Source organism: Bacillus rossius, chromosome 15 (genome assembly GCF_032445375.1).
Source record: "Bacillus rossius redtenbacheri isolate Brsri chromosome 15, Brsri_v3, whole genome shotgun sequence".
Taxonomy (NCBI): domain Eukaryota; kingdom Metazoa; phylum Arthropoda; class Insecta; order Phasmatodea; family Bacillidae; genus Bacillus; species Bacillus rossius.
Window position 1 is genome coordinate 40,716,319 of NC_086342.1, and position 26,498 is coordinate 40,742,816.

Sequence of the window (26,498 nt, forward strand, 5' to 3'; positions counted from 1 at the left end):
ACAAAATAATGGAATTCTATACTGGAGGGGTAAAGTATAGGATTTCCTTCGCGATGGCATCAGAACTTAATAAATTAAAAAAAAAAATTGTATTCTCTTTGTTGCTAGGGTTTGCGATCGAATTTTGTTTTTGTATTTGTCGCACCGCTGCAATATAGATAAGGGTATTCTTTTTAAAATACCGTTTTGAGATACAAAAATTAAGATCGAAAATATTGAAATATTTAAATTTTTATTTCTAGTTTTGATGTTACAATCGTGTCGAACATTGTTCTCATTATTACATGCTTTATATTAGCTTCACCTGTATGTTTGTCCGCCGTCTGTAACTCTGTCTGTCCGTCTGTAACTCTTTCGACTAAGAGTGAGTGACTCATCACTGTAAAATGTCCCACCCATTTCATTACGTTCGTTAACCGAGCGGTCTAAGGCGCGCGACTTCTGTGACGTCAGCTTACGGATTCAGCGATCGTGGGTTCTACTCCCGGCCACGCCGAAAAAAAAAATGTTTTTTTTTTTCCCCGGTAAATTCTAATATTATATCCATACATCTAACTGCAAATGATTCGTAGAGACTTTACCATTTCTTTGTGACGTTGCAACTCCAAATAGTTATCTCAGATGGTAATAGGTAGTGTCGGTAACTCATTTCCCTATGATAATTATACATAAATATAGTTTAAAAAACTAAAAAAACATGCTTTTAAAGAATATCAAACTAAAAAGTTAAAAATAAATATAGTTTAAAAAACTAAAAAAAATGCTTTTAAAGAATATCAAACTAAAAAGTAAAAAATAATTTTAAAATTAAATTTATGACAATAGTATATAAGCAATACTAGTATAAATGAGAAAAAAGCATGGGGCGCTTAATATTAAAAAAATATGGCACAAAGTGCCTCAAGCTTTTTTCTCATTTATACTAGTATTGCTTATATACTATTGTCATAAATTTAATTTTAAAATTATTTTTTACTTTTTAGTTTGATATTCTTTAAAAGCATGTTTTTTAGTTTTTTAAACTATATTTATTTTTATTTATTTATGTCCCCTTTAAAGGTCGTGATTTTACAAGATCTATATTTTCAAATGTAGTTCATATGTTGGATATACTGTGTTTATGATTGTGACAGGTGACGTTTTGTAAAATGGTGGCAATGGTGATTTCGATTGTTGTGTGACACACAGTAGGATTAGGCGTACTTTAAATATTTGGTTATTTAGTTTTTGTTGAAAACTGTTTACAAGTCGTAATTATGTTTTATATGTAGAGTGTTTTTTAGTATTTTTTCGTGATCCGAATTTTTGATTTAAAAAGATCGATGTTTGCTTCACAGACCCATAACCAGGTCCGTAGTTTCGTATCTATTTTAATGTTTGTGTGTGCTTGAAAGAGTTTTATAATGATTGAATTTAAATTTAACTTTTAGGTGATTTTTCATCTTTCGCAAATAACTTCAGCGTTGGTACCGGGACGACCTCTCTGTCACAGAAGTGTAGCGTCTAGTCCTGGTCGTGGCCAGCATACTGCAAACGAAGCAGACGATGAAATCATCTGCTTGAAAAGCCTTAATGAGGTAATTTGACTACTAATTTTGCAGTTACCCCGAGTGCAGTGAGACGTTTCGTTTTATTATAATCAATAGTGTAACTAAGATTTTCATGCTATGTATTGGCAATCCCCAATACAGGGGGAAATTCGGGACAGTTGTAGAATGTGAGGTAAATATGTATTGTACGGATTAGCGCCAAAAAAAATCGTACAAATATGAAATAACTTTCATTATATGCTATCTTACGTCCTCTTTTCAGAACCGCCTGCGGAGATAAAAAATTCCAAATACTTTTGGAGATATGGCCGTTCTTATTTTGCTATACCAGACGTGTGTAATAATTTGACCGTCGCTATTTTATATTTTGCCGTGTGCGCGTGAATGTCTAAATAACAGAAATTTTCCATTAGGTAAGGTTAGTTACATTATAAATACTTCAAAATAAACGGAAATTAAAAATAATATCAATTTATTTTACATGTTGTATAGTTTTAAGTATTTATAATGTAACTGACCTGACCTAACAAAATGGGACAAAGGTAGATTAGGTCAGGTCAGCTACATTATAAATACTTTGAAACTGAACGGACATTAAAAATAATAAAATTAATTTTATTAGTTGTTTAGTTTTAAAGTATTTATAATGTAGCTGACCTGACCTAACAAACTGGGACAAAGGATGAACAGAATAAACTCACGTAAGTTTCTTTTTACATGATGTATTCGTTCACGTGAGAGTCCTAAGATCCACATAAAGTTCTGCCATTCCCGATTACACCCAAATATTCACCTTCGGCCAACCTCGGTATTTATTTATTTTTGCGCAGGAAAATGAATTGAAATATTAAAAGTGGTCGGATAGGTTAGCTACATTAAAACACTTTAAAACCCTTTGGATGGTTAGTTAGGTTAGTATAGCTACATTAAAATAAACAGAGAAATATATATATTAATAAATAAACCCGAGGTTGGCCGAAGGTGAATTGTTCGGGTGTAATCGGGAATGGCAGAACTTTATGTGCATCTTAGGTTTCTCCGTTCGGGAACATCGCAAAAAAAAAATCATACTTGTAAACAAGCAACTGTTATCGCCGCATGAGTGCACAGGATGAAAATTAAAAAATTCGATATCTCCAAAAGTATTTGGAATTTCTTATCTCAGCCGGGTTTAATGAAAAGAGGAAGTTTAAGAGCACAGAATAAAGGTATTTTCGGATTTTCAAATTTTTTTTTAAAAAAATCGCCAAAAAATGAAGATTAAAAAATTTGATATCTCCTAAAGTAATTGGAATTTTTTATCTCCGCAGGCGGTTCTGAAAAGAGGACGTAAGATAGCATATAATGAAAGTTATTTCATATTTGTACAATTTTTTTTGGCGCTAATCCGTACAATACATATTTACCAAATGTGATAGCAGAAATTGAGGAAGCTAAATATGAAACAAAAAAATGGTCCGGGGAAGGGGGGGGGGGGGGGAATAAATGATTTCATAGGAGTGGGTGAATGAGAGAAAATAATTTTGTCCTACCTGTTGTACTGTAGTTAGTGATACCGGTTTTTAAATTTTTTAATGTGTGAAAAATAGAAAAATAATTTTCTTGGTATTGTGAAGTACAGTACAGTCCCACCTTTGTACTTTATTTGGTGGTTCTGGTATTTAAAACTAAATTTGTGTAATGCAGAAACATTATACTCTTAGCATCATGAAGTATAGTATAGTCCTATACAGTCTACTCTATTTCATGATACCGGTATTTAATTTCTTTTAAAATTGTGAAATATATGGTCAAAATGGTGATACCAAGCTTTAGTTGGTAAAAAAACAATTTCAAGTAAATGTTGTATTGGTATCTAATATAGAATAGTGTTTGGGGGGGGGGGGGGGAGGGAGGTATTTTATTTTAGTTAAGTTAACAATAAGGGAAAACGGTAATTATCTGATAACTTGGCTTTTTTGAACATAAAGGAAAAAAACCTGGAAAACATTTATTTCGCACACTACACGCGGCCATAAATTTTCCCTGAAGGGATGGTTTCTTAATTCCTACTAGTTTGTGAAAAATAATAGTTTATAGTGTATATTACTATACCTGCATTGGACCTCACGGCTTCGGCGAACAAAGAGTAAATAAAAACGTAAAATATGTTTTTCAAGTACTAGAGACGTACCTAAATTTACCCTGAAAACATGATGTTTTAATTCTTATTGGTTTATGAAAAATAACAGTTTAAGCTTTCATTACAATACCTGTGTTTTCACACTGCTGAAGCCAGTCAATGTTTACCAGTGATCTTGTAATCTCTTAGTTTAGCTCAACTGTAGTCAACTATGGAGAATTAAAAATACTCTAATTCTTCTATTTCATATATTGACTCAAGTTCTCCAAAAAATAACTTATAAAAAACCCCACCATACGGGTAAACATAAACAATGAATGTCGGTGATTGCGTGAATATATAGGTATTGTAATGTAAGCTGTAAATGGTTATTTTTTCACAAACCAGTAGAAATTAAGGAACCTACCATGCAGGGTTAATTCAGGAACGTCTCTAGTATGCGGAAAACATATATTCCTGTTTATCGCAGGTAAACAATGAATGACGGTGGCAGTGCAAAAGCTCAGGTATTGTAATGTAAGATACAAAATTTTAATTTTTTATTAAACTAGTGGAATTATGAAACCATGCCTTGCAAGTAACTTTAGGGATGTGTGTAGTGTGCAAAAACCATGTTTTGCAATTTTTTTCTGTTCGTTCTAAAAACCTGTGATGACCGATAATTACAGGGAAAACAATTATGAGAAAATGTTCCCAGATCATAATCCCCATGTTCCCAAGCAGAAAGTAGCGGTGGTAATGACTTAAGTGACACCATCTTGATGATGAAATAAAAAATGGTATGGCATCATGTTCTAGAATAGTCCTGGAAATTCTTGAGACTGTTAACAGTGATCTAAACTTTCCTGTGCCCGGGACAAACATTGTGATGATTCCCAACCCCCACCCCCTTTTTTCCCTTCTCTCCCCTCTACACCCCCTCAGTAACAATAAACTTACCACCAAAACTGTGCACATTGTAAGTTAAATTTTAATGTAAATTTGATCAAACTTCATGGACTTACCAGTGTTTTGAGTGTAGGTTTTATTTCAAATACTGTATTGATAGGGAAAATATAGTGTTCAAATTATTGTTTAGATATTTTTTTCTATTTGCCTTTTATATTGCACGTTTTGTAGTGTACAACAACATTTTTCTCATTCTGCTCCCCCTCAAACTCTGCCGTCAGGGACAACTTCCCCCCCCCCCCACCCTCCCTCTTCCTGTCCCTCACAGTTATGTCCCTACCTGCTCATTAATTTTGTTTTTGTTTCAAAAGTACATTTGAAATTCATTCATTAAGTATCCGTTGTTTGAAATATATAATTAAATATATTAATTTATCATAATATCTTTTAAGTTTAGTAATTTGTTTGAAGGTGCTCACAAAACAAAGACCTATTTTAGATCATAATTTAATATAATAAAAGAAACATTTTGAAATGCATAATTGTTTATCTGTGGTTCCTACCTTAAGTTGTGTCCCATATACGCACAGTAACAAAAAAAGTGATCAACATCATTGCACACATATCCTCTCCCTTTGTATACATGCTCACAAGAAAGCTGAATTTTTGATCACATAGCAATCTTTTCCTAATGTTGGACTTAACTATATATTTTTGGTGCATACAAGTTTCCACAAAGATATTGAAAATGTCATGTAACTGTTGCTGGTTTTGCAGGTAGCTAGGCCATCAGCAATCCCTACATGTAAGTTAGAGGAAAAAATTCCTTTTGTCTGGACCTAATGTTGAAACGTAGATTTCTAATTTAATATTTAAAACAAAATTTTTGGAATAATCTAGAAAGTTTTTGAACATTCTGAAAACTTTAAGATACAAATTTCCGTACATATATATATATATATATATATATATATATATATATATATATATATATATATATATATATATATGTATATATGTGTGTTTTCATGTATTGTGAAAGGATCAATCAAACATATTCGCATAATTCATGCAGCCAAAATGTTTCAGATGTTTTGTGTTCAATGCATTGAGTATTTTTACACAATTTATAGAATATTATTTGTAGGAATGACATGGTCATTGGTCTAGCACAGGTAGGTAGTTTATGTGCTGTACTGCTAGTGAAAACTATCATGAAGATAACATACCCATACATATTTACTCTTATAAGCTCAACATTAAACAAATTCAGGTAATTTTCTTGAGTAGTCTTCAGACAAAATGAAAATAAAATTCATAAAATGGTATATTAGAGTTCCTCTTGTATTTGAAAACTTTGAGGGAATGGCATTGAGAGCACCTACTCTAGGTAATTACCAATGTCACTGCCTTTATCTCCAGGGCTAACAACCTTCCCCACACACTTGCACCAGGAGGGTCAAAAGCTAGTGTCGCCGAGTACAAAAGCCCTTCCTAATTGTAATGTGCGAGAGCTCAACCAAATAAGCAGAGAATCTTTCCAAATGCAAACCTAATATGTAGTAGTTGATAGGAATGAGCAAAACATCTATTTCATTATTTTCCAATTTATTCACGAATGTATTCTTAAGGATCATGGCTGTACCAGGTACAATGATTTATGTTACAAAAACTATTACAAAATAATAAATATCTAGTAGATACCATGTATACATCCCACATTACATTATTACTCCAGCCATACTATCAAGTAACTTGTGACTTTGGGAATTTATATCTGATCAGCCAAGGATAAAAACTAAAATACTAAACAGGAATAAAATATTTTATAAAAATTTCCTGTTTTCATTACTACTCAATATAATGTTAAAACCTTGATGATGCACATTAAAAAAATTTTTTTTTTTATTGGGGCCCGAATGAAAACATATTCTCGCCAAATAGATTGCCAAAAAAATATCACAAAGGTTCCATTCTGACAGCCAACCGTTCCCAGTAGCCATCTCGTCCTCGCACAGTTATTTTCACAACTGTTACTGCGTTGAAGTTTGTCAACGTCACTCGCTTCAGTTGACACGGCAGCTAGAAAATCCATTACGATCAGGTCAAAATGCTGCGTACGTCAGCAGAGTTTAATCAGGCGAGCCCAAAATTCACTGAACACCACCAAGTACCAGGTTCTTCCGTACCAAGAGGTCTGTTGCTTGGCCGGGGCGGGCACCACGCAAGTGTTGAGGTGAGCAGCGACGGGAGAGGGGGCGTGCCGTGTGCGCAGGCGCTGCGCAGGCTGAGGCGGCACGGCGGGGACCGCCTGCCCCGGCTGTGCCTGGAGCGCGGCGACCGCCCGGGCACGTGGCTGCTGTGGCAGCGGCTGGCGCGGCCGGCGGCGTGGCGCGAGTCGCACGTCTCCGCCGCCTGCTTCGCCGACAACAAGAGGTGCGGCGCGCCCCGCCTGCTTCCCGTCGATCTGCGCGGGCTGCTGCGGCCCCAGCGCTTCCTGCGAGGTGCGTGCTCCGGCAGTCGCCATCATCAGGGATACTGCAACCTACCGATGCTCAGTGGGCAACTGCTCCCTGATGATGGCGACTGCAGTGTCGGCCAGAAACGTCGGTGAATCATTCGCCCGAGGACGCGGCTACAACCCAGAAGCCAAGCTACTTCAGACGATGGCCGTGAAAGCCTGCGAATATTTTTAATCGCAAATGTAATATGTAATTTCTCAGTCAGATTCAAGTAATGTCAAAAATAATTTCCTCGTTTATAGTACATTCGTAACGCACATAAATTTTTGAATATGCTCCCAAGAAAACAAGCGCGCTATTTTATTTAGCATAAGATGTTACTTTTTTTTAGGGATTGTAAAATTAAATTTTTTTTTACTACTTTTAAAATATTACTTAATTACTGAAGAATAAAAAAAAAGGTTTAGAAACTACCTACAAAATGACATAGCATCATTTTGGAAGAATAAGTCATTTTAACTTTTTTCCACCAATCTGCACTGTACCAATACAATGCCATCAGTATTATTGTTATTATTATTATTATTATTATTATTGAATATTTATTTGTATTTTCTTCATTTACTACATGTAATTGTACACATTTATAGCAAAAAAAAACTTTATATTGCGTAACTATACTTTTGTGTTAAACAAACTACTTATCACTTTAACTCCTATGGTCTGTGAAAATACTATATTAATGAAAGTTTTGTGTTAACAGGGTTTTCATTTATAGTGTTTCACTGTAATCCTAAACTAACTTTTTTGTAATAAAAAATTGTATTTTTATATTATTAGAAAAAAGGGCTGTTGCTTTTTTAACTTTCAATTCACATTGTAAAAGCATTTGTGCATGTATTAACTCAGCAGCATAGAAGGAAGTGGCTGTTTGGCTCATCACTGCTTGATTGATGCGTTAACTTGCTTGTCGCTCAGTAGTTCCGTGCTCATTTAGCAGCGCGGACCTGTGCTCACGCAGTCAGTCGCCGGTCTGGGAGGGTTAGCCCTGCGCCCGATACTGCTTTGAAACAATATAGGTCGTTACAGCTGGGGACAAGACTATATGATGAATTGCGATAATGCTTGAATGCAACTAAAACAATGAAATTAATCAGCATTTTTAATCAGAAATTTCTGGTTTTCTTTATCCGTGACTGTTAGTTTTATCCCGAGCGGCCTCGAACCTGTTCCTTTTATTGGGCAAGTGGCGAACATGGTCTGTGAGTACCCTGGTTCGCTCCTGTATGTTCCTCGAACATGAGACAGTGTGCGTGTGTTGTTGTCATCGCGAAGGTGCAGGGACGCGCGGGTTCAAGACGGAGCGCTCGGTGGAGATGCAGCAGGCCCGTAACCCCTCGCTGGTGGAGCGCCTCAGGAGGGCCCTGGGCGTGTCCCCGCCCGAGGTCGCGCTGCCCCTCGGCAAGCCGGAGCTGCGCATCGACCACGACAAGCTGCAGAGTGAGTGCCGTGCCGTGCCGTGCCTCTCCCGGGCTTCAAGGGACCAGGGGAAACAAAAAGAGAGAAGCGTTTTAAAAAAAACATTTTTATTCTCACTACAATGGAAACAATGAGCAAATAATACACCGCAGTAAATAAAATATCAAATAAAATTTCACAGATGCTCTTGTTTTTATACATTAACTAGAACTTATCTTAAATGGTGAACACAACGTATCCACCCAATCTTGCGGTAATTCACAATATTGTTTTAAAGTTGATCATGAAAATTTTTGGTTTCTTGAGTAAGAGACGTGAATGTTGAAGCACTATCTCAAAATGTCCATTTTTGTGTTGAGATTTCATTGCAGAATTCAGATTTTTATCGGAAGTGATTCTATTAAACGAACGCAACTACTTTCAAAATGCTTGTTTGTGTTCAGGAACAGGAAAAGTTAAAACATTTCTGTTGCAATGTTTTGAAATTCAGCGCTGCCAATGGCTTTTCCAAAATATTTCTAATGTGTTAAAATGAACATCGCCGAACATACACATGGACGCCATATTTCCAGAAATTTGGTACATTGTTATAAAACATATTTTAATAATGGCACACTTATCCATTGTTTGTTTATGTAAAAACCCACATTTACAACTTTATTTTCACTATACATTAAATTTTAAAGGTGAGAAGTATTAAAATAAACTTAATTTCAACTTTTACATCACCAATTTAGTTCATGGCCTTATAGTTTATAGTGGCAGATTGCACAAAAAAAAATCAAGTTGTTTACAGTGGCAAACGAAGCTGCAATGACTATCCGCTGATGCATAAATGTATAATAAATAAACTTCACACTATATATTCTCTTTCAACTTTTATTGTTCCATCTAAACTTTTCTGATGGTTTTCTTTTAAGTGCAAAGCTGTTGCCGCAGGTATTGTAGTGGGTAACTCTCCAGTAATAATTTAATAACGCCCAACTACAAAGAAAAACTTTATTTTCACCTCATGTTTCACAGCTCCTTCAAAATTCACCGTTACAAGCCTCTCTCTCTCCCTCCAAAGACAAAGTTCCATATCCTTCCGCGGTCAATATTTGCACTTACTTCCGCCAAATATACACTCCAAAGTAACGTAAGTTTAACAAAAAAAGATACAAGATTTTAAACCACAAATTCATTTACTTTACCATTATTTAACAGCTTACAATAACTTCTGGCAACCTATAAAGAAATAGTTCCGGCACAATATGGCGGCAGCATACAGCGATTTTGTCTCAAATAAAGTGAAACGTCACTTGGCCAATCACAGCTAACTAGGTCACACCACAACTCTTTCAAACACCTGGCGCCAGCTGGACGGCCCTCCTTACTCCTTCTTCCCCAAACCCGGCTTAAACTTAAATTTATATATCATCTCTGCCAGAAATCACCGACAGAAACAAAGGAGTTATAGAAAACATTTAAGGAATGCAGAGACAAATATTTCCATACAAAACATAACACAAGAATAAATATTTTTTTATCTTCTCAAAACCCCACGCTAAAGAATCAATGTTAGGGTAGGTCAGTGCCTAACCTCCTTACAGTATCATACTATATGATCAGCCGTACGCTCAAACAATTGAAATAACATAACATCTTAATCAACTATAAATAAATATAAGCGGGATAAACATGGATTATGCCTTCAAAGCAGGTGCAAGATACTCACGACCCGATAGACATCTAACACGTCCGAACTAAAATCAGCAAGGATAACTGGTAAGAAGCAAGCCACAAACGTGGATTGACACCACACAAAGGAAAACTCTTGTCAAAAAGACGCTCTGGATGTGAAACCAACCATAGCATACAATTACACGTTATAAGCATATACATAAGACAAGGGGAAACTTAGCAGCCACAAATCGGCAGCTAGGTGATCAACGTACCGCTAGAGCAACGTGTTACGTTACATTTACACTCATAAAAAGCAATCAGACCACCTGAAAAACTATAATACTTGAACACCGTGAGGGCTATAGTTTCACGCCTAGGTTTATACTGATGGTTATGTTGAACAACATAGCAAACTACGGTGAAGACATCCAAAATATGACACAATGCGCGACCCAGAGTTAAGCACGCACGTATTAAAGCCCTTCATTCTTGAGCATAAAACTCACTATGCCGATTTAAGGCTGAGTAAAGTAAAGCAAAGATGCAGATTTTATATTTAAACAGAATCACAGAACGCGGCTGATCTGAGACACTTGCACATTTAAAGAGATGTTGAATACAGTTGATCTCTGTCATGCGAGGAAGTTACGTTAGTTAGCAACAAAATTGAATTAGTCGCAAATTGCAATTAAACTAGGATTACGGCAGTCATCCCTTAAAAGGCGAAAGAAGTCAAAACTAGCAGTTGGGCAAATATGACTGCGCTGCCAAATTTACACTGCTCTAGATATGAAAGTGACCAAGTAACGGAAGTATGCTACGTAATGAATGAATGTAAGATTAAGAAGGAGCTCTCAATTGCTACATGGGCTTATAAAGACAAGCTACCAGTCAGTGTGCATGTGTGAAGGAGAAATTAAGGGAACACCACACAATTTACACTCCTGGAAAAAGGTAAGAGAGGGGTTATGAGAGGGGTAAGCTAACCGGAGGGTAAGTGGGCGTTGGAAAGGATGGTGCGCGCGCGAGTGGATCACAGAAACGTCCGTTACGACGTCTTCGTGAAACCCTGGTGTGTGTGGCTGTGAAACTGTAACTAAAGACACCCGTATTCTGGAAAGTCAGGGCAGCAGGATTCAATCAGGGAAGTTAGGAAATTAACTTAAAAATCTTCGAAAAGCCATGGAAAATCCCCTGGATGTGAAAATATTTTTTTTTGACATCAGTTGTTTTAGTGTGTAGTCAAGCACACTGTCAAATGGTGATTGCAAGGTACTGCAGCGAGAACTACGCCAGCTATGGCCAAGTTTTGTTTAAGAAAATTTTTGCAAAGTAATTAAAGTGAGTAAATTTTTTAAAAAAATTCAGGGAAATTTGAAATTTTGGTCAGGGTAAAGTCAGGGAAATTATGACAATTTTGTACCGGGAAAAAGTTGGGAAAATTTTATTGCATATTCGTGTGGACACATTTTTGATGTTTTGGTAGTTTTTCAAACAAAATAACTGTATCCATCAATTATTAAGAGTAAGTGGTCGTTCACACAAATTTTTTCATGGTATTTAACTAAAACATTACTGTAAAAATTTTACTCTGTGGAAAAATTACAAGAATTTTTTTTTTTAATGATGTTCAAGTTAACTAAATACTAACTGTTTACTATTTATTAGGATATGTTTGTTGTTTCCAAGAAGACGTTAAGAGTTCTCAACAGTGAGGGATGTTGTTACATTCCAGAGATGGCCCAGCCGGCAACCCGGAATAATAACAAATACACAATTGAAAACACTATGAAAGTTTCGTTTATATTTAAAAAAAAATAATAATTTCTTGTTACTAGTTACATTTTTTCTCGTGAGTTGCCGCAGCCGGACGTCACACCGTTCCGACGACGACGCGACAACTGACACACACCACGCAGTTACAGTCCCTTTACAAGAACAAAACAAAGGGAGGCAACCCCGTGGGCCAACCGACCAATCACATTAGTATTTCCTGAAAAATACTGGCGTGTGGTAGACACATCACGCCACCTCAAGGTTCGCCTTGATTGGCCGGCGAGACTCCGCCCAGCGAAAATTCCAGTTTCTTGGTGCGCAGTTGCACGTTCGCATGCTGGGATTTTCCAACGACGCACTGTCTTGAGGCGTGACACGTGACCTGCTGGCGACAGTGTGGCACCCGTGTCCTTTCTTTCTTTTCACTCCTACTCAAAGTTACCGGCCAACCAGCCATACTATGCTTTTAAATATATAAAGAACATTAATAATACACCTGTTAATTATAATTATAAAGTAGACAAATAATAAAAAAAACACTACTAAACATAACCTGACTTAATAATACTCATTAAAACACAAAAAAAATACTTAAAATGAGGCATAATAAAAATAATTAGTGGTGCATCAATATGACTTTACTGATTACCGATTTGATTACCGATTATGATAGCAATAATCGGCAGATACCGATTCAGTTACCGATTTTAATGAACAAATTTTTTTAAGTGTAATAATGCACACAAAAATATTTATTCCCATGTGATTTTAATAACAAGATTAGGTAAAATTGAGAATACAGTTATAACAGTATAAAAATATATAAAATACATTATTAAGTCATTGCAAAGTGTAAATTAAATTAACTTCTATTTATATTTGTTATTGTAAACAACTTGAACTACAGTCTAATAATTGTAATTTACAATGGGTAAGTTTTTGTTGTGGAAAACTAGCATTATTATCGACTATCACATAAGGTTGCATCGAGAAATTACCGTTTAACAATGTTGCTATATTTTGTTCACTTGAGTTTATATAAAAATGTTTCCACACTTCACTTTTTTTCTCCCTAGTCGCCATCTCACTATAATTATATAAAATTTACTCAAAACCAATTCTAGCACATGTGATTTTATTAATGTTGACTGAATGTATAAAATTATAAATACTTTTTCACTTTTCACGTCACATACACATAACACAACAACGGATAATGTTACCAAAGACGCCCATAACGAGTTTGTAAAACGCAGTGATAAACTCTGAATGGTATCGGGACCACGATTTTGAACCGCTACTATGACTCGAAATGATCGATTCTCATAGAATCCACTGCAACTACTTGTGGTATTTTGATTGCGTGCCATCTATTTTACGTCTCTGGCTATAGGTAATGTACAAGGCCACTAAACAAAAGACGAAACGTAAATAAACGTGTAGGAAAAATGTATTTTTTATTGTTCGAGGCAATGAGATTTATTAAACTGTAATCTTGATATGACGGAGTTAGATGAATTTTGTAATATATACAAATATTACCGTATTTCGTCCTAAAATGTGTAACAAAATATTACACGGTAAAAACCTACTTAATTACGCCGGGACGTAGATTATTGGCAAAGTAATCGTTAAGATAATCGCCGATTACGATTAATCGGTAAGTACGCATAATCGCCGATTACGATTCATCGGTATCCGCATCGGTGCACCACTAAAAATAATTATAAAAATATTCACAAAAACATTAAAAATCTGATTCAAATGAGAGAAATAGTCGGGGGTGGGAATTGTGCAATGATCCCAGCTGTGGTTGGGGCGCGGTGACGGACGCGGGAGGTGCGTCTGCTTGCAGGCGTGCTGGAGCTGGTGCCCAAGGACGCGGACAAGGTGAAGGTGGCGTTCGCGGAGGGCTACCTCGCCGGCAGCGGCCAGAAGGGGTCGGGCAAGGCCATGCGCTACTTCAAGGTCTTCCAGAACGTGCTGTCCACCGTGCTCATCCTGGCCATCCTCGTCTCGCTCTTCGGTACGCGGCCCGCTCGTCCCGACGCTGCCTCTGTACATGCACAGCAGTTTCACACTCGGCTCTATAGTTTAACAGAATATTTTATACATCTTAACCAAAAAACATTGTACAGTAAAACCTCATTATTACAAACCTGAAGGGACGATATTTTTAGTGTTTTGTAATAACTAGTATTGCATTAACCAAACTATTGGGAAATCATTACAACAACAAAAATTTATTACCTTCTTATTCCTATAATTACAACCGTAAACAATATTTAATACACTGTTTTGTATAAACCATTGTAGCCAACAACTGCTGAATTTAAATTCTGGAATCCCTAAGTTGAATGTAGTTATCTGTCTTTTTCTGCATCATAGGTTCAGAATTTGACAAATTTACTGCATGCATTTAATGATACCGTTTTAACAATTTACCTTCTATTTCTTCATGTTTTTGGGACCTCGCATTCTTTTTCTTGTTGATAACCCACAAGAATTGCAAAACCTGATTCAAATATTTTTGTGGTGTATTTATTTATTTTTATATTATTGACAAGAACGATTGCAGGATATTAAATCTTTAGGGATTTCAGTTTTGCTTTTTCTCCATTGCCAACTTCTTTGATAATTTTAGTTTTAACTTGCCATGTAAGATCATTACGTTTTACAGTCAATTTACAATACAACACACACTCAAAATTCAGGTTATGCACCTGTGCGAACAAAAGAAATACCCGAACTTATTACCATTGATTATATAAACTACTTCATATGAGCACTTCCAACAACTGATATAAATACGGCATAGAACAGCTTCCTTTTAGTTTCACTTTACAAAATGGTGCTTTAATTACTAACATCGCCACTAGAGTTACACTTTTTATCTTGATCTTCAACCATTAACTTTGGAGAAACTTGTGTTTACTTCAGGGTTATGAAAACATGGTTATTTATTTTAAACTTCAGCAGTGAAATGCGAATGAACTATTTTCAGTATGTAATTAATTCATCAGTTGAAGAATTTTTAGCAAGATTTTTTCAGTTCAAAGAATTATCGGAAACACTCAAATTTATTATGTATCCTGATGTGACTTCAGTGTATAAAGTAAACTTGTCTAATTTTGATTGGTTGAAGATAGAAGAAATTTAGTCCAATATGGATTCAAAAATTTATAGAATTAAGGAAAGAGTTGGAATTAAATGAAATAGAAACAGTATGGGGCAATATGAGTGAAAATGCCAATACCAGAATATTAGAAATGTGAAATTCAATTCCAGATATACTCATTTGTCTGAAGAAACTGGCTTTTGCTATCTTAACAATATTTTCGTCTACCTATGCTTGTGAGTCATTATTTTCATAAACGTATAGCATTAAAAACTGGCATTGAAACTGTTTATCAGATGACTCCAGTTCAGCTTGCATTCTGCTAGAAGTAACTAAGCATCTAATTTGCAACAGCAGAAATCACACTAACCGGTTCTTTTATTTGAATAAGAGCTGTGTCGATTAGAATCAGCAAAAGTTCAATCTGCATTTTGACTGATTCGTGATACGCTTGTTAATTTTCAGCCGATATTATTGAACAATGAAAGTACCTGTCATAACCTAAAAATCCATCAAACCCTTTACACTTTCCATACTACTACATACTTTGAACATCATTTCTTAGCTAGTGTGCCAGCTGTACACATAAAACTTGAACATCCTGTTTTAATAACGTTCATGAATTAAATACAATGTGAATAAATATATCACCAGCATGGTAAATTTTAGATAAGAAGAAAACTGTTTTACTTGAATTCTGTATTTTTGTAAAATAATAGTAATACAGCTCTTTTGAGTACAATATTCGCAGTTCAATTCAACTTTGCAAATATTTTAAACATTCAACTTGATGTTCGCTTTGCTTAAAAAAAAAATAGTATTCACGCAGGTCTAGTGAGAAGATAAGGAAAAAAAACAACTTGAATGATAACTAAATGTTCTAAGATGCAAGATAAACAGAAAACTAATTCACTTGTAACTCGGAAATTAGTGTACGCGCACACCTGCTGGAATGAAACTAAAGGATAAAGCAGCGGTTCCGGTAGTGTGACCTGGTTTAACGTCTGAACGAGGGCAGGGACTGAGCGTGTGATCGGGCGGTGTTGCAGCCAGCACCAGCGGCTCCATGTTCCGGATCCAGCTGGGCAACCAGGTGGAGGTGGACCCCGAGGAGATCCACGTCACCTTCGACGACGTCAAGGGGGTGAGTCCGTGTGACGACACATTCTCTCTCGCGTTGGTTTTCAAGCTTTAAGTAATCATGCAATGATATCAATACTTGTGTGACTTTTAATGACTATTAGATTACACTTGATAAAAATCTGTTGGGACAAATTCAGACGAGACTTATAATGTAACCCTCAAAATAATTCTAAAAAAAAAAATAATAACCAACTGTGCACTGTGCGTTCAAGATGGAGCATTAAATTCTTGCTGCCGAAACAAAAGTAGTGCACATGTTTTAAGGGTAAGGATAGTTAGACCAGCTACAAAGTGTACACACAATCAATTAAAAGGATTTAATTCTGATAAGAAATGTGACTTCCCATACTTTTATACGCTGATGTAGAAAAGGGCAGGATCATGATTTTTCAGAGAAAAATGAGAACATATTTTCTAGACACCTGCGAGTACTCGAAATTCGAGTTTCGAGTCGAGTTTTTTAGTAATACTCGAACTCGAGCTCGTGGCTTTTCAACAACTCGAAATTCGAGCGAGCTTTTCTTGCACTCTACCTATAGAAAAAAAAAGACTCTCATTATAAGGGAATAAAAGTCTTACAACACTATTATCCTTTACTTTATAATGTAACATGATCGACCGTATACATGAACACATCATTTTTACGTACCCGGGATTTACGAATTTCCGTGATGAATTTTTTTTACTTCTATAATTTTCCGCATAGTTTTAATGTATCACTTTCCTGCTTTATGCGGAAGTATTTCCCACTTTATGCGGAAACATTTCCCGCATTTTACTGTAAAAAGCGTTTAAATTGTCCGGGGTCTCATCATTTACGCCATAAAATGTGTGATATAAAGTCCCGTTTAAAATTTTTATGAAAGTTCCTGCCAGTAATGGCGCACGTAAATATAAATATGAAGAAAAGACAAATGAACAACAACTTACGAAGAAATATGGATGATGTACCATAACTACAGTACAATTCCAATAGTTATCTTAAGATAATTACCATAAAAAGAACTAAAGATTCTTTGTGGATACCATAACTACTGCAGAAGCATGATAGTTACCACATTTGCACTATAGTTGCCGTAATAACCGAGATGTGTATTTACCGTGATGGTAATGTATTTATTTAGGACATATTAAAAAAAAAGGATGTTAAATCTTGATATGTACGGTTGGCACATGTTGCTAAGAAATAATGCGATCTGAAAGAATGCAGTACTACTACGAAAAGTGAAAAGGGTACTCGTGGATTTTTAGGTTATGGCAGTCTCTTTCGTTTTTCAGTAATATCGGCCGAAAATTAACAAGAGTATTGGAAGTTGGCAGAAATGCCGATTCAACTAAATATTGGCAAAATCGGCTTCTTCAGTACAGCTCTACATTTGATGACATGAGTAAACATATTTCAGACTACAGGACATTGAAAAAGACTTTAATTTCCATGTAGGTTTATTGCGCGTAAGTTTTTTTTGCAAGTGTAAATTGAATTAAGTAAAATGCTTCTATTTTTATTACTTTAAATTGATTAAACTTAATGACAAGTTACAGATATTTGACACTAATTTTGAGGTTAAACAATTTGGTAAATATGTAGAGTAACGGTATATGCGAAAAAAAAATGCTAAAAAACCGAAAATACTTTTATTCTATGCTCTTTCACTTCCTCTTTTCAAATCAACCGGCGGAGATAAGAAATTCCAAATACTTTAGGAGATATAGAATTTTTTAATTTTGCAATACAACACCTGTACAACTATTAGACCGACGCAATTTTTGTTATTTTGCCGTGTGTTCGTGAATGCGTAATAAATAAAATGGTCGATTAGGTCAGGTCAGTTACATTATTAATACTTTCAAACTAAGCGGACATAAAAAATAATGTGAATTAATTTCAATGGTTCGTCTTCTTTAGTTTTAAAGTATTTATAATGTAACTGACCTGACCTAACAAACCCGGACAATATCCAAATAAAAAATAAGACTTTAAAATTAGAAACGTTAAAAACCCACCTAAGTTGGAGGCGGGTACATTTCCTTTGCCATTAGAAGGAAATGATGTAGTCGTTCACCTACGTCGCGATACCTCCGACGGATTAATAAATAAATAAATAATCACGTATTGGTTCATTTGAATACTGGCCAATCACGGAACTGTCACGTGACAAAATTATCCAATAAGAAACATAATAGATACTCGTAAACCAGAAACAATGGTGATCGCCGCATGAATACCCAGGTATTGTGATGAAAATTAAAAAATTCGATATTCCTAAAGTATTTGGAATTTCTTATCTCCGCCGGTTGATTTGAAAAGAGGAAGTGAAAGAGCATAGAATAAAAGTATTTTCGGAATTTTAGCATTTTTTTTCCGCATATACCGCGACTCTACATATTTACCAACAATTTTACTAAAGCATTCCAGCCACACAGGTTGCCAGCGAGAGATGCTTCTCATCTGCTGTAAACACCATCTCCAATCGTAGAGCTAATTTAACTCCTGAACGTGCAGAACAAATTATTTTTCTGCATGATAGATTGAAGAACAGAATTTAATACTCTATGACAATCTCTCTCAGAATTTTTGTGCCGAAAAGTGGAAATGTTGAAACAATGTGAATGTACTTTTCAAACAACATGATTTTTGGTGCTCAGTTAGTTGAAGCTCAGTAAGGACTCCAGAAAAATTGACAAGGATGAAATTATTCCAAAGTTATGTTACATTTACACAAACATATACGTACTTGTAAACTGTGGTTATGTTAGTTGGATGATATCAGTTACTAATGAACCAATGGAAACAGGTTAGATTCAATGGAAAACATGTTTTTTTTCCTAGCAGTGCAAATTATAAAAGCACTCTGTAAATAGTTACCCAAAATTAATAAGCCCACTTCATTTTAATACTTTATTCAAACATTATACCTACTAAGTTTAAGGTAAAAATAATTTCCCAAAAGTGTAACTGTATCACAAAAGCTCAAGCTTCGAGAACTTTCAAGTAGGCTCGCTCGAGCTTGGCTCAAAGTAAAATTCTTAGGCTCGCAGACCTCTAATGTAGGTCTATCTATTTAGTAGGCTAACAATGATAATGGTTTCTTTTTTTATTTCCATATTTTTCTCAAAAGTTCTCACATTTTATTACTCCATCACAGTAAATTTATTTATGTGCAATAAACTGAAGAAAAAAAACTCGAACTCGACTCGATACTCGCGAGTATTTTAGCAAACTCGCTCGAGCTCGACTCGAAGTGAAAATCTTCTGCTCGCAGAAGCCTAATATTTTCCCCTATATGTTGTGTTGGAAATAACTTTTTACCGCTCCCAGAGTTTGTGGTAGTACACATACATACTAGGGATGGGCATATTGATTCTTCGGTGCTTTGATTTCACTGATTTTACCTGGAATCGGAACTGTCGATTATCACTCTGCAAGGAGGAATCGTATTATATTTAGAATGGTAGTCGTGAGAAGAACTGTCTATAATTTGGATTTAAAATAGGTCAACATAAATTGGTTCTTGCCACAATTGCCATATTTTCTGGCCAGTAAGCTTACAAAGTTTACACAACTCACCTTGTACCAATATACAAAAGACATGGTTAATTATTTTAAAGTTATATCGCAATTGAATATCGTATATTTATTCTTAACACTGTACTAACCAAAGTTAAATATCTGTATTTCTGGGGAAAACATTATAACCTCGTTTCAGTATTGTAATTTTATTTCTTAAATACATCATTCAAATAATTTTTCCTGCCACTCATAAGAATATGTAATATCTTCACTAACATAGTATAAAACAAAGTCGCTTCCCGCTGTCTGTCTGTCCCTATGTATGCTTAGATCTTTAAAACTACGCAACGGATTTTGATGCTGTTTTTTTTTAATAGATGGAGGAATGTTTATATGTATAATACATTCATAATATAGTAGAGAAACACTGATAATTTTAGAAATTTCTAATGTTATGTCGTAAATAAACACATTTTTTTGCGCTTACATTGCAAACGCTGGCTGAACCCTACAAGATAGATCACGTTGTTGATAATTGTTGATTATCTTATGTTTTCAGTCGAACAAATAGTAAGTAATATATTTTTTATTTAATTATCGAAAATCGTAGTTTAAGGTAAAGTATTTAAGTTCAAAAAAGAAATGAATAGAATAGGTATCTTTTGTTGTTATTTGTTGATTATCTTTTGTTTTTAGTCTATATTTATATTATTAGTATATATTTAGTATCAGCATTGCACCCGTGCGAAGCCGGGGTGGGTCGCTAGTTATATATTCAGTGTAAACTCTTTATAACGTCACTCGATTTAACGATAAACTCCTTAAAACGTTGAAATTGCTTGACTTTGGCTGGTTTACCTTGTTTTCTATACAATAATACACTCCATATAGCGTCACGCTCACTCTAACGACAGCAATACAGCATTATAAATCATTAAGCAGTACTTTCTAAGTTGCCGACATTGATAAGAACTGCAGGTGTGTACGTTTGCTGCTTTGCTGTATTATCTAGCACGTGTTTACTTCGACTGAGGTACCGAAGATTCTCAGAAATGTCTTTTGTTTTTGTATGATGAACTTGCACATGTTTACCTCGGTCACTAGACTTTTGTCAAGTTGTTACACATTATCTTTTTCGCAGTTGCTTACAGTCTTTCGAACTGTAAACATGGCGAGTAAACGAAAATCTCTGTGTATTGACGAAAAAGTTTTATTAAGCGCTTGATGCAGCAAAACTATTTGAAAGAATACTTTTTGTATGATCAAGGTGATCCGGAAGTATCCCAAGATAACAGTTAAATACATAAGAAAATAAAATTAAAATATTGGAGCAGTAAAAAAACATCAGATGGAGATAACGGACTAAATGCAATACGTGTTGTTATTTGTATGAATATTAATGTTCGTGTTTAAAATGTGTACTATATTAGTAAATACATATTATTATAGAATAGTATAATGATATCTTTTATTTCTCTCCATTTTAACAACCACTCTCTATAACCCCAAAAAAAATTGGTTGTCTGTAAAGACGGTTTACGGACGATAGTTTTAACGTGACAACGTCATAACAAAACATTGATGACATGATTGCATACTTTTATGAATAAAATTGCATCATTTTTATTGAATTATCACAATTTTGTATGGATACAAAGAAGGAGTGAAATAAAATATACAATTTAATTGATAAATTTACTTTTATTTGCACTCATTAATTCAAATATCTTTATTACTTTAACGAAGAGATTATTTTAACTATAACTTTTATACATGTTTGCTATTTAACTTCTTCCAATCTGTGTTATTCTGTTAAGGCCCTGTCACACTGTCAAATATATTGTATCCAATAAATTTGACAACAAAATTTGAAGGGTGATTTTGGATGAAATACGTCTTCAAATATATTGTATTCAATATTATTTGACGAGCAATGTAAAATATATTTGAAGTCATTTCACACTATCAATTTTCTTTGAGTGAGCTCGTTTTACCAAACATTCTGTAGAGAACTGTAAATGACAGTACTATTTAGAATTAAAAACAAATTTTGGGTCAAGGAACGCGGGCTTTTTTAAGTAGGTTATATTCCAATTTAGGTATATTGTGATCATACACAGTTTAAAATTTACGTTTTCCAGGTGTTTGCAATGCCTGCATTAAGAGCATCAAAGTGTTTCAAAAGCTGTAGCTGTAATTGCAATTGTAGCAAGTCTCAGTAAACTAGAAGAGAAATCTAAGAAAAGGAAACGCAGATGGTGGACGAGACAGTGGATACTTTCCCGGCAAACAAATTGTGTTTTACCCCTTTTTGTCATGAACTTCGATAAGAAGATGCTGATTCATTTCCGAACTATGTAATAATGGATTCTGAAATTTTTGATCTTCTTCTTTCAATTGTGGAGTCTTGCATTGCAAAGAAGGATACTCATTTGTGCCAGTCTATACCAGCAAAGCAGAGGCTGGCAGTTACATTAAGATTTTTGGCGACAGGGGAATCATTTAAGTCCCTTATGTTCTCTACAAGTATTCCACACAACACCATCTCAAAATTTTTACCTGAAATTTGTAGTGCAATTTATAGTGCTCTTCAAAAACAATATTTAAAGGTATGTTTAGTAAGAATAAAACATATAATTAAATGTAAATCTGCAAGTAGGCATATCCCTTCTCATTCCCGCTTATTTTCTCACCCAACTAGCTGCTGTTGTATGGACACTTTCACTTGTATTTCATCAAAATTGTTCCTATACTTTAAAGTGAATGTGTTAATTTTTGCTGTGTTTAGAAATTGGCAATTTTGTTTTATTTTGAATTAAGTGTATTTACTGTTACAAACCTCAACCTGAGCCTTTAAGCTAACTTCACCTCAGTCACATTATCTCTTTAAAATAATTTTTTAACGAGATATTAGACCAGGTATGCTTGTTTCGTACAGCCTGGGAAGTATAGGCTTACTGACAAGGATCTGCTACACAAATATTTACATTCACGAAAAATGGTATTACTTTCAAAACTTAAATAATAATAATTGAACACGTAGGCAGAATTTTAATATTTCTAGGCCTTTCTTGCAAATCACTAGAGCTACTTGCTTACTCAGAGATGCTGCTTTAACATAAGTCAGTACCATCTATTGTCAGGAAATTATGAGTCTATATTCCAGAAAATTCCAGACAATACTTACAGAGTAGCAGCTATTGTGAAATAAGGAGAACAATGACTTATAAGAAAGATTGGGTAAGCCAAAATAATTTTAGTTACATTAAGTCTCTGAATTGAAATATTTTAAGATTTATTTTAGGTGTTATTAATTTGGATTTGTAGGTAAAAGTTCCGAAATGCATATCCTAGTTTTGATACCTCATTCCTGATGGCACATTTTGTACGCAATGCTTGCTGTTTTAATTTAGTGTATCAACAATACCTGAACATAAGCAAAACTGGTATAGCAATCAAATAATGATCGTAAGTTGAATAGACGATGTTTTCTGGTTTAAGGACCATAATATTCCAAAACAACAGTAACTTCTTTTAGTCAAATATATTAACCTGCACTTCCGTACATACAGATTCAATTGGAGGAAAATATACAATAACAATTATTCCAGCAGGAAATAAAATAGTATTAATTCAATTACTGCATTTATTTCCCATTCGCCATTGCTGATATTTAAACTATTACACTTCGGAAACGGAAACAAAAGCGGCTGCTTTATTTTAGATAACTCTGATTGGCTGATCCCATCCAACATCCAACATATTTTAGAACCAGTCCTATACGTAAAATATTTGAAGGAAACTCTAGACATTCAATCTCTCAAATAAACATGGCTGCGATAGTGACGTTTAACGTGACGTCACAACCCTCAAAGATATTGGATCCAACATATTGGAAGGTGTTGGAAGCTAAAATTTGACAGTGTGACAGGGCCTTTAAGGATAAGACGATGATAGGAAAAGTAGGAAACGAATGGAAGTGTTTTCAAGTTTAATGTGCCTCGAAAAAGTCGAATTGACTGTTGTTCCAATCGAGTGGAAGAGAGATAGATGCGGCGCAAGCGTACAACGAGCGTAACGGGACACGGTGTAACGGGACACGGCGTAACAGGACAATGTGCGTTACGGGACCCTTTTTCGTGGGTTCAGCCGGCGTTCATCGATTTATTAGACGTCGTCACGTCAGAATGCTCAGTACACTGGATGTAGAGAGAGATGGTGAGCCGTGCGTGTCGCGCAGGTGGAGGAGGCCAAGCAGGAGCTGAAGGACGTGGTGGAGTTCCTGCGCAGCCCGGACAAGTTCTCGACGCTGGGCGGCAAGCTGCCCAAGGGCGTGCTGCTGGTGGGGCCCCCCGGCACGGGCAAGACCCTGCTGGCCCGCGCCGTGGCCGGCGAGGCGGGCGTGCCCTTCTTCCACGCCGCCGGGCCCGAGTTCGACGAGGTGCTGGTGGGGCAGGGCGCCCGCCGCGTCCGCGACCTCTTCAGTGAGTGCGACTGTGATGATGTGTCCATGCTCTCATTCTTTTCCTTTTGTATCTGTGTTTGTTTGTTTTTATGTATGGTGGCTACCACCCCGGCTCATCCCTGTTGGTAGTCATAATAATAATAATAATAAAACTATAATTTCATGTGTTCTTTAGCTGCTTTTCATTATTTCTCTATTCACGCCTCACTCCTGTTAACTGTCGCGCATTGAATACAAATACAGTAGTTGAACACTGTTCACTTAAATCATGTGGAAATAATCGCTGGGCTGGTTTTAAGATTTAAATTTTACTTACTACCTGAAAAATCCCTGGAATAGGTACATCAGGTTGTAGTTTTAAACATCCTGGTGATGATGCGTGGGTGGTTCGTGTGACAGTCTATCTCCACCCTGGATGAGCTCCACCTGGTGACTTGTTCAGATCAGAGTAGGCCTCATTGTGGCGATGGCAATAAAGAACTTAAAAAAAAGTCTAATAAAACAATTTTCTTGACTACTTGTTTATTAATGGGGACAATTATTAATGTTACACTTTGCCTGTATAAAATTTTTCATCAGGGTAATTTTTTTTTGCGTATCAATGTTATTTAACATAGCACATTTAAAATGGGCTAATTTATCTCACAAGTAAATTAGAAATGTGATGAACTTTAATCGTAATTTAATCATGAATTAATTTCAAAACCCAAGTCTGCTCCTTTCAGTTTGACTCTTCGACAAACTGATATTTTTACCTCAAAAACTCAAATCAATACTGAAGAAAGGCGATTCAACTATTGAGTGAGCTAATATTCTGTGATAAATTTTTCCTCTCTCTGCTTTTCTGCAGTAGCTAGCTACTATTGTTATTCTTGTTACTTTTAAATAAAACTAAGGTGCTTCATTAAAGTAAAACCTTTTTGTTGCGACCCCATTTATTGCGACCACCTCTCTATTACAACCAGATTTCGAGGAACCGGGAAAATTGCCGAAAATCCAAAGAAAATCGGACAGAAAATAAGTTTCTTGTGGTGAGTAGTGTGTTACTGCGTTTCTCTTGCCGAGTGCTGTACTGCCGTAGGCAGCGCATATCTAAAAATAGATACCACTTCCTGTCGACCGCTGTCAGCGCTTGACAACCCCCATTCCACGTCCCTTTGTCGGCAGGGTGCAGATAAAGGTTTTTGTGGCAACGTGCTTACATATAGCTTTTTGCGAGTGTCTAGTGTGGTATGCAGTTAAGGCAAAGAAAGCTACCTGCTGGATTTCTCTTGATTTTGATTACTATCGGTTGACGATACACAGCGACCGACTGGATGCACGCCCGCCTCGACCTGTTTCAACTGCCGCAGCGATGTTTATTTTGACAGCTCAAGCAATTATCTTTTCCCGTGGGTTGATAGAAAAAGGTCGCTTCACCCAGCATAAAAAAAAAAGTCTACGCCACTTATTGCCCACGCAGGAAACACACTGGCTGCCGTCTGTCTCCCTCGCATTTATCTTTCTTCTTACATTTTACGTCTCGCCTCTCGCGCAAGCAATAACGAAACGACCACGCATTGGGCCGTTTTATGCTTTGTTTGGTGACAGCAGATTTATTTTATTCGGTATATTCGATTCCTTTTCATAGGACCCTTGCTATTAAAATACATTTATATTTAAGTTTGAAAGCTTGTAAATTCCTTGCCAGAGATGACTGAACTCGAACTTGGTGTGAAAAGTGACATATTTTGACCCCTCCCTCGCCACTTTAGTACCCCATTCATAATAGCCCAATTTTACGGGAGAAGGGAGGGTGAAATGAGCATTTTCTCACTGAAGGTTTTTCAAAGGGGAGCGAAGTTGGGGTGTTACAAGGGAGGACACTAGATGGTTTGTGTGTCTGGGAGGGATGAGCTAGCCTTGAAGAATGTGAACGAGGGGAGGGAGGGGTGAGATAAGCGTCATGAAGCCGCTGCCGCCAGCCAGCCGGGCGAGCTTCGTGTGCGCCCACTCGCGTTGCAGAACCTACCGCTGCCATATTTTTAAAGGAAATGTCTCATTATTTTTATGTTATTCTTACATGAACATTATTGGAAGTATTAAAGCCGACACAAAAATACACTGTGTGTTAAAATTAACAGATTTTAATGATCTTTCATTTTTTTTTTTTTTTACATTTTTTTTTTTTTTTTGATTTTCACATTTTGTCAACATGTCCAATTTTTTGACGGTTCCCGAAAATGTATTCGTAAAATCACTGCTTCGTTAAATCCGGTGTTCGTGACTTCGGGGTTCTAGTGTATTTAACTACGGAAAGCAGAAAACTTACATGTAAAC

The 26,498-nt window shown here is 35.8% G+C and overlaps 1 protein-coding gene across 2 annotated transcripts in view; it reads left to right on the plus strand.

The window, feature by feature from the left end:
* Positions 1-1,097: 1,097 nt before the first annotated feature.
* LOC134539423 (ATP-dependent zinc metalloprotease YME1L) overlaps positions 1,098-26,498 on the plus strand; it is a 72,531-nt gene continuing 47,130 nt past the window's right edge. Inside the window, exons 1-7 of one of the 2 annotated variants that reach the window (XM_063381450.1) lie at positions 1,098-1,349; positions 1,431-1,577; positions 6,836-7,064; positions 8,364-8,522; positions 13,798-13,968; positions 16,110-16,204; positions 23,955-24,198. In XM_063381450.1, coding sequence (XP_063237520.1) covers positions 1,323-1,349; positions 1,431-1,577; positions 6,836-7,064; positions 8,364-8,522; positions 13,798-13,968; positions 16,110-16,204; positions 23,955-24,198 — 1,072 coding nt within the window. In that variant the 5' untranslated portion in view covers positions 1,098-1,322. Of the gene's footprint in view, positions 1,350-1,430; positions 1,578-6,835; positions 7,065-8,357; positions 8,523-13,797; positions 13,969-16,109; positions 16,205-23,954; positions 24,199-26,498 lie in introns of both variants that reach the window. The other variant, XM_063381449.1, reaches the window with a different exon arrangement.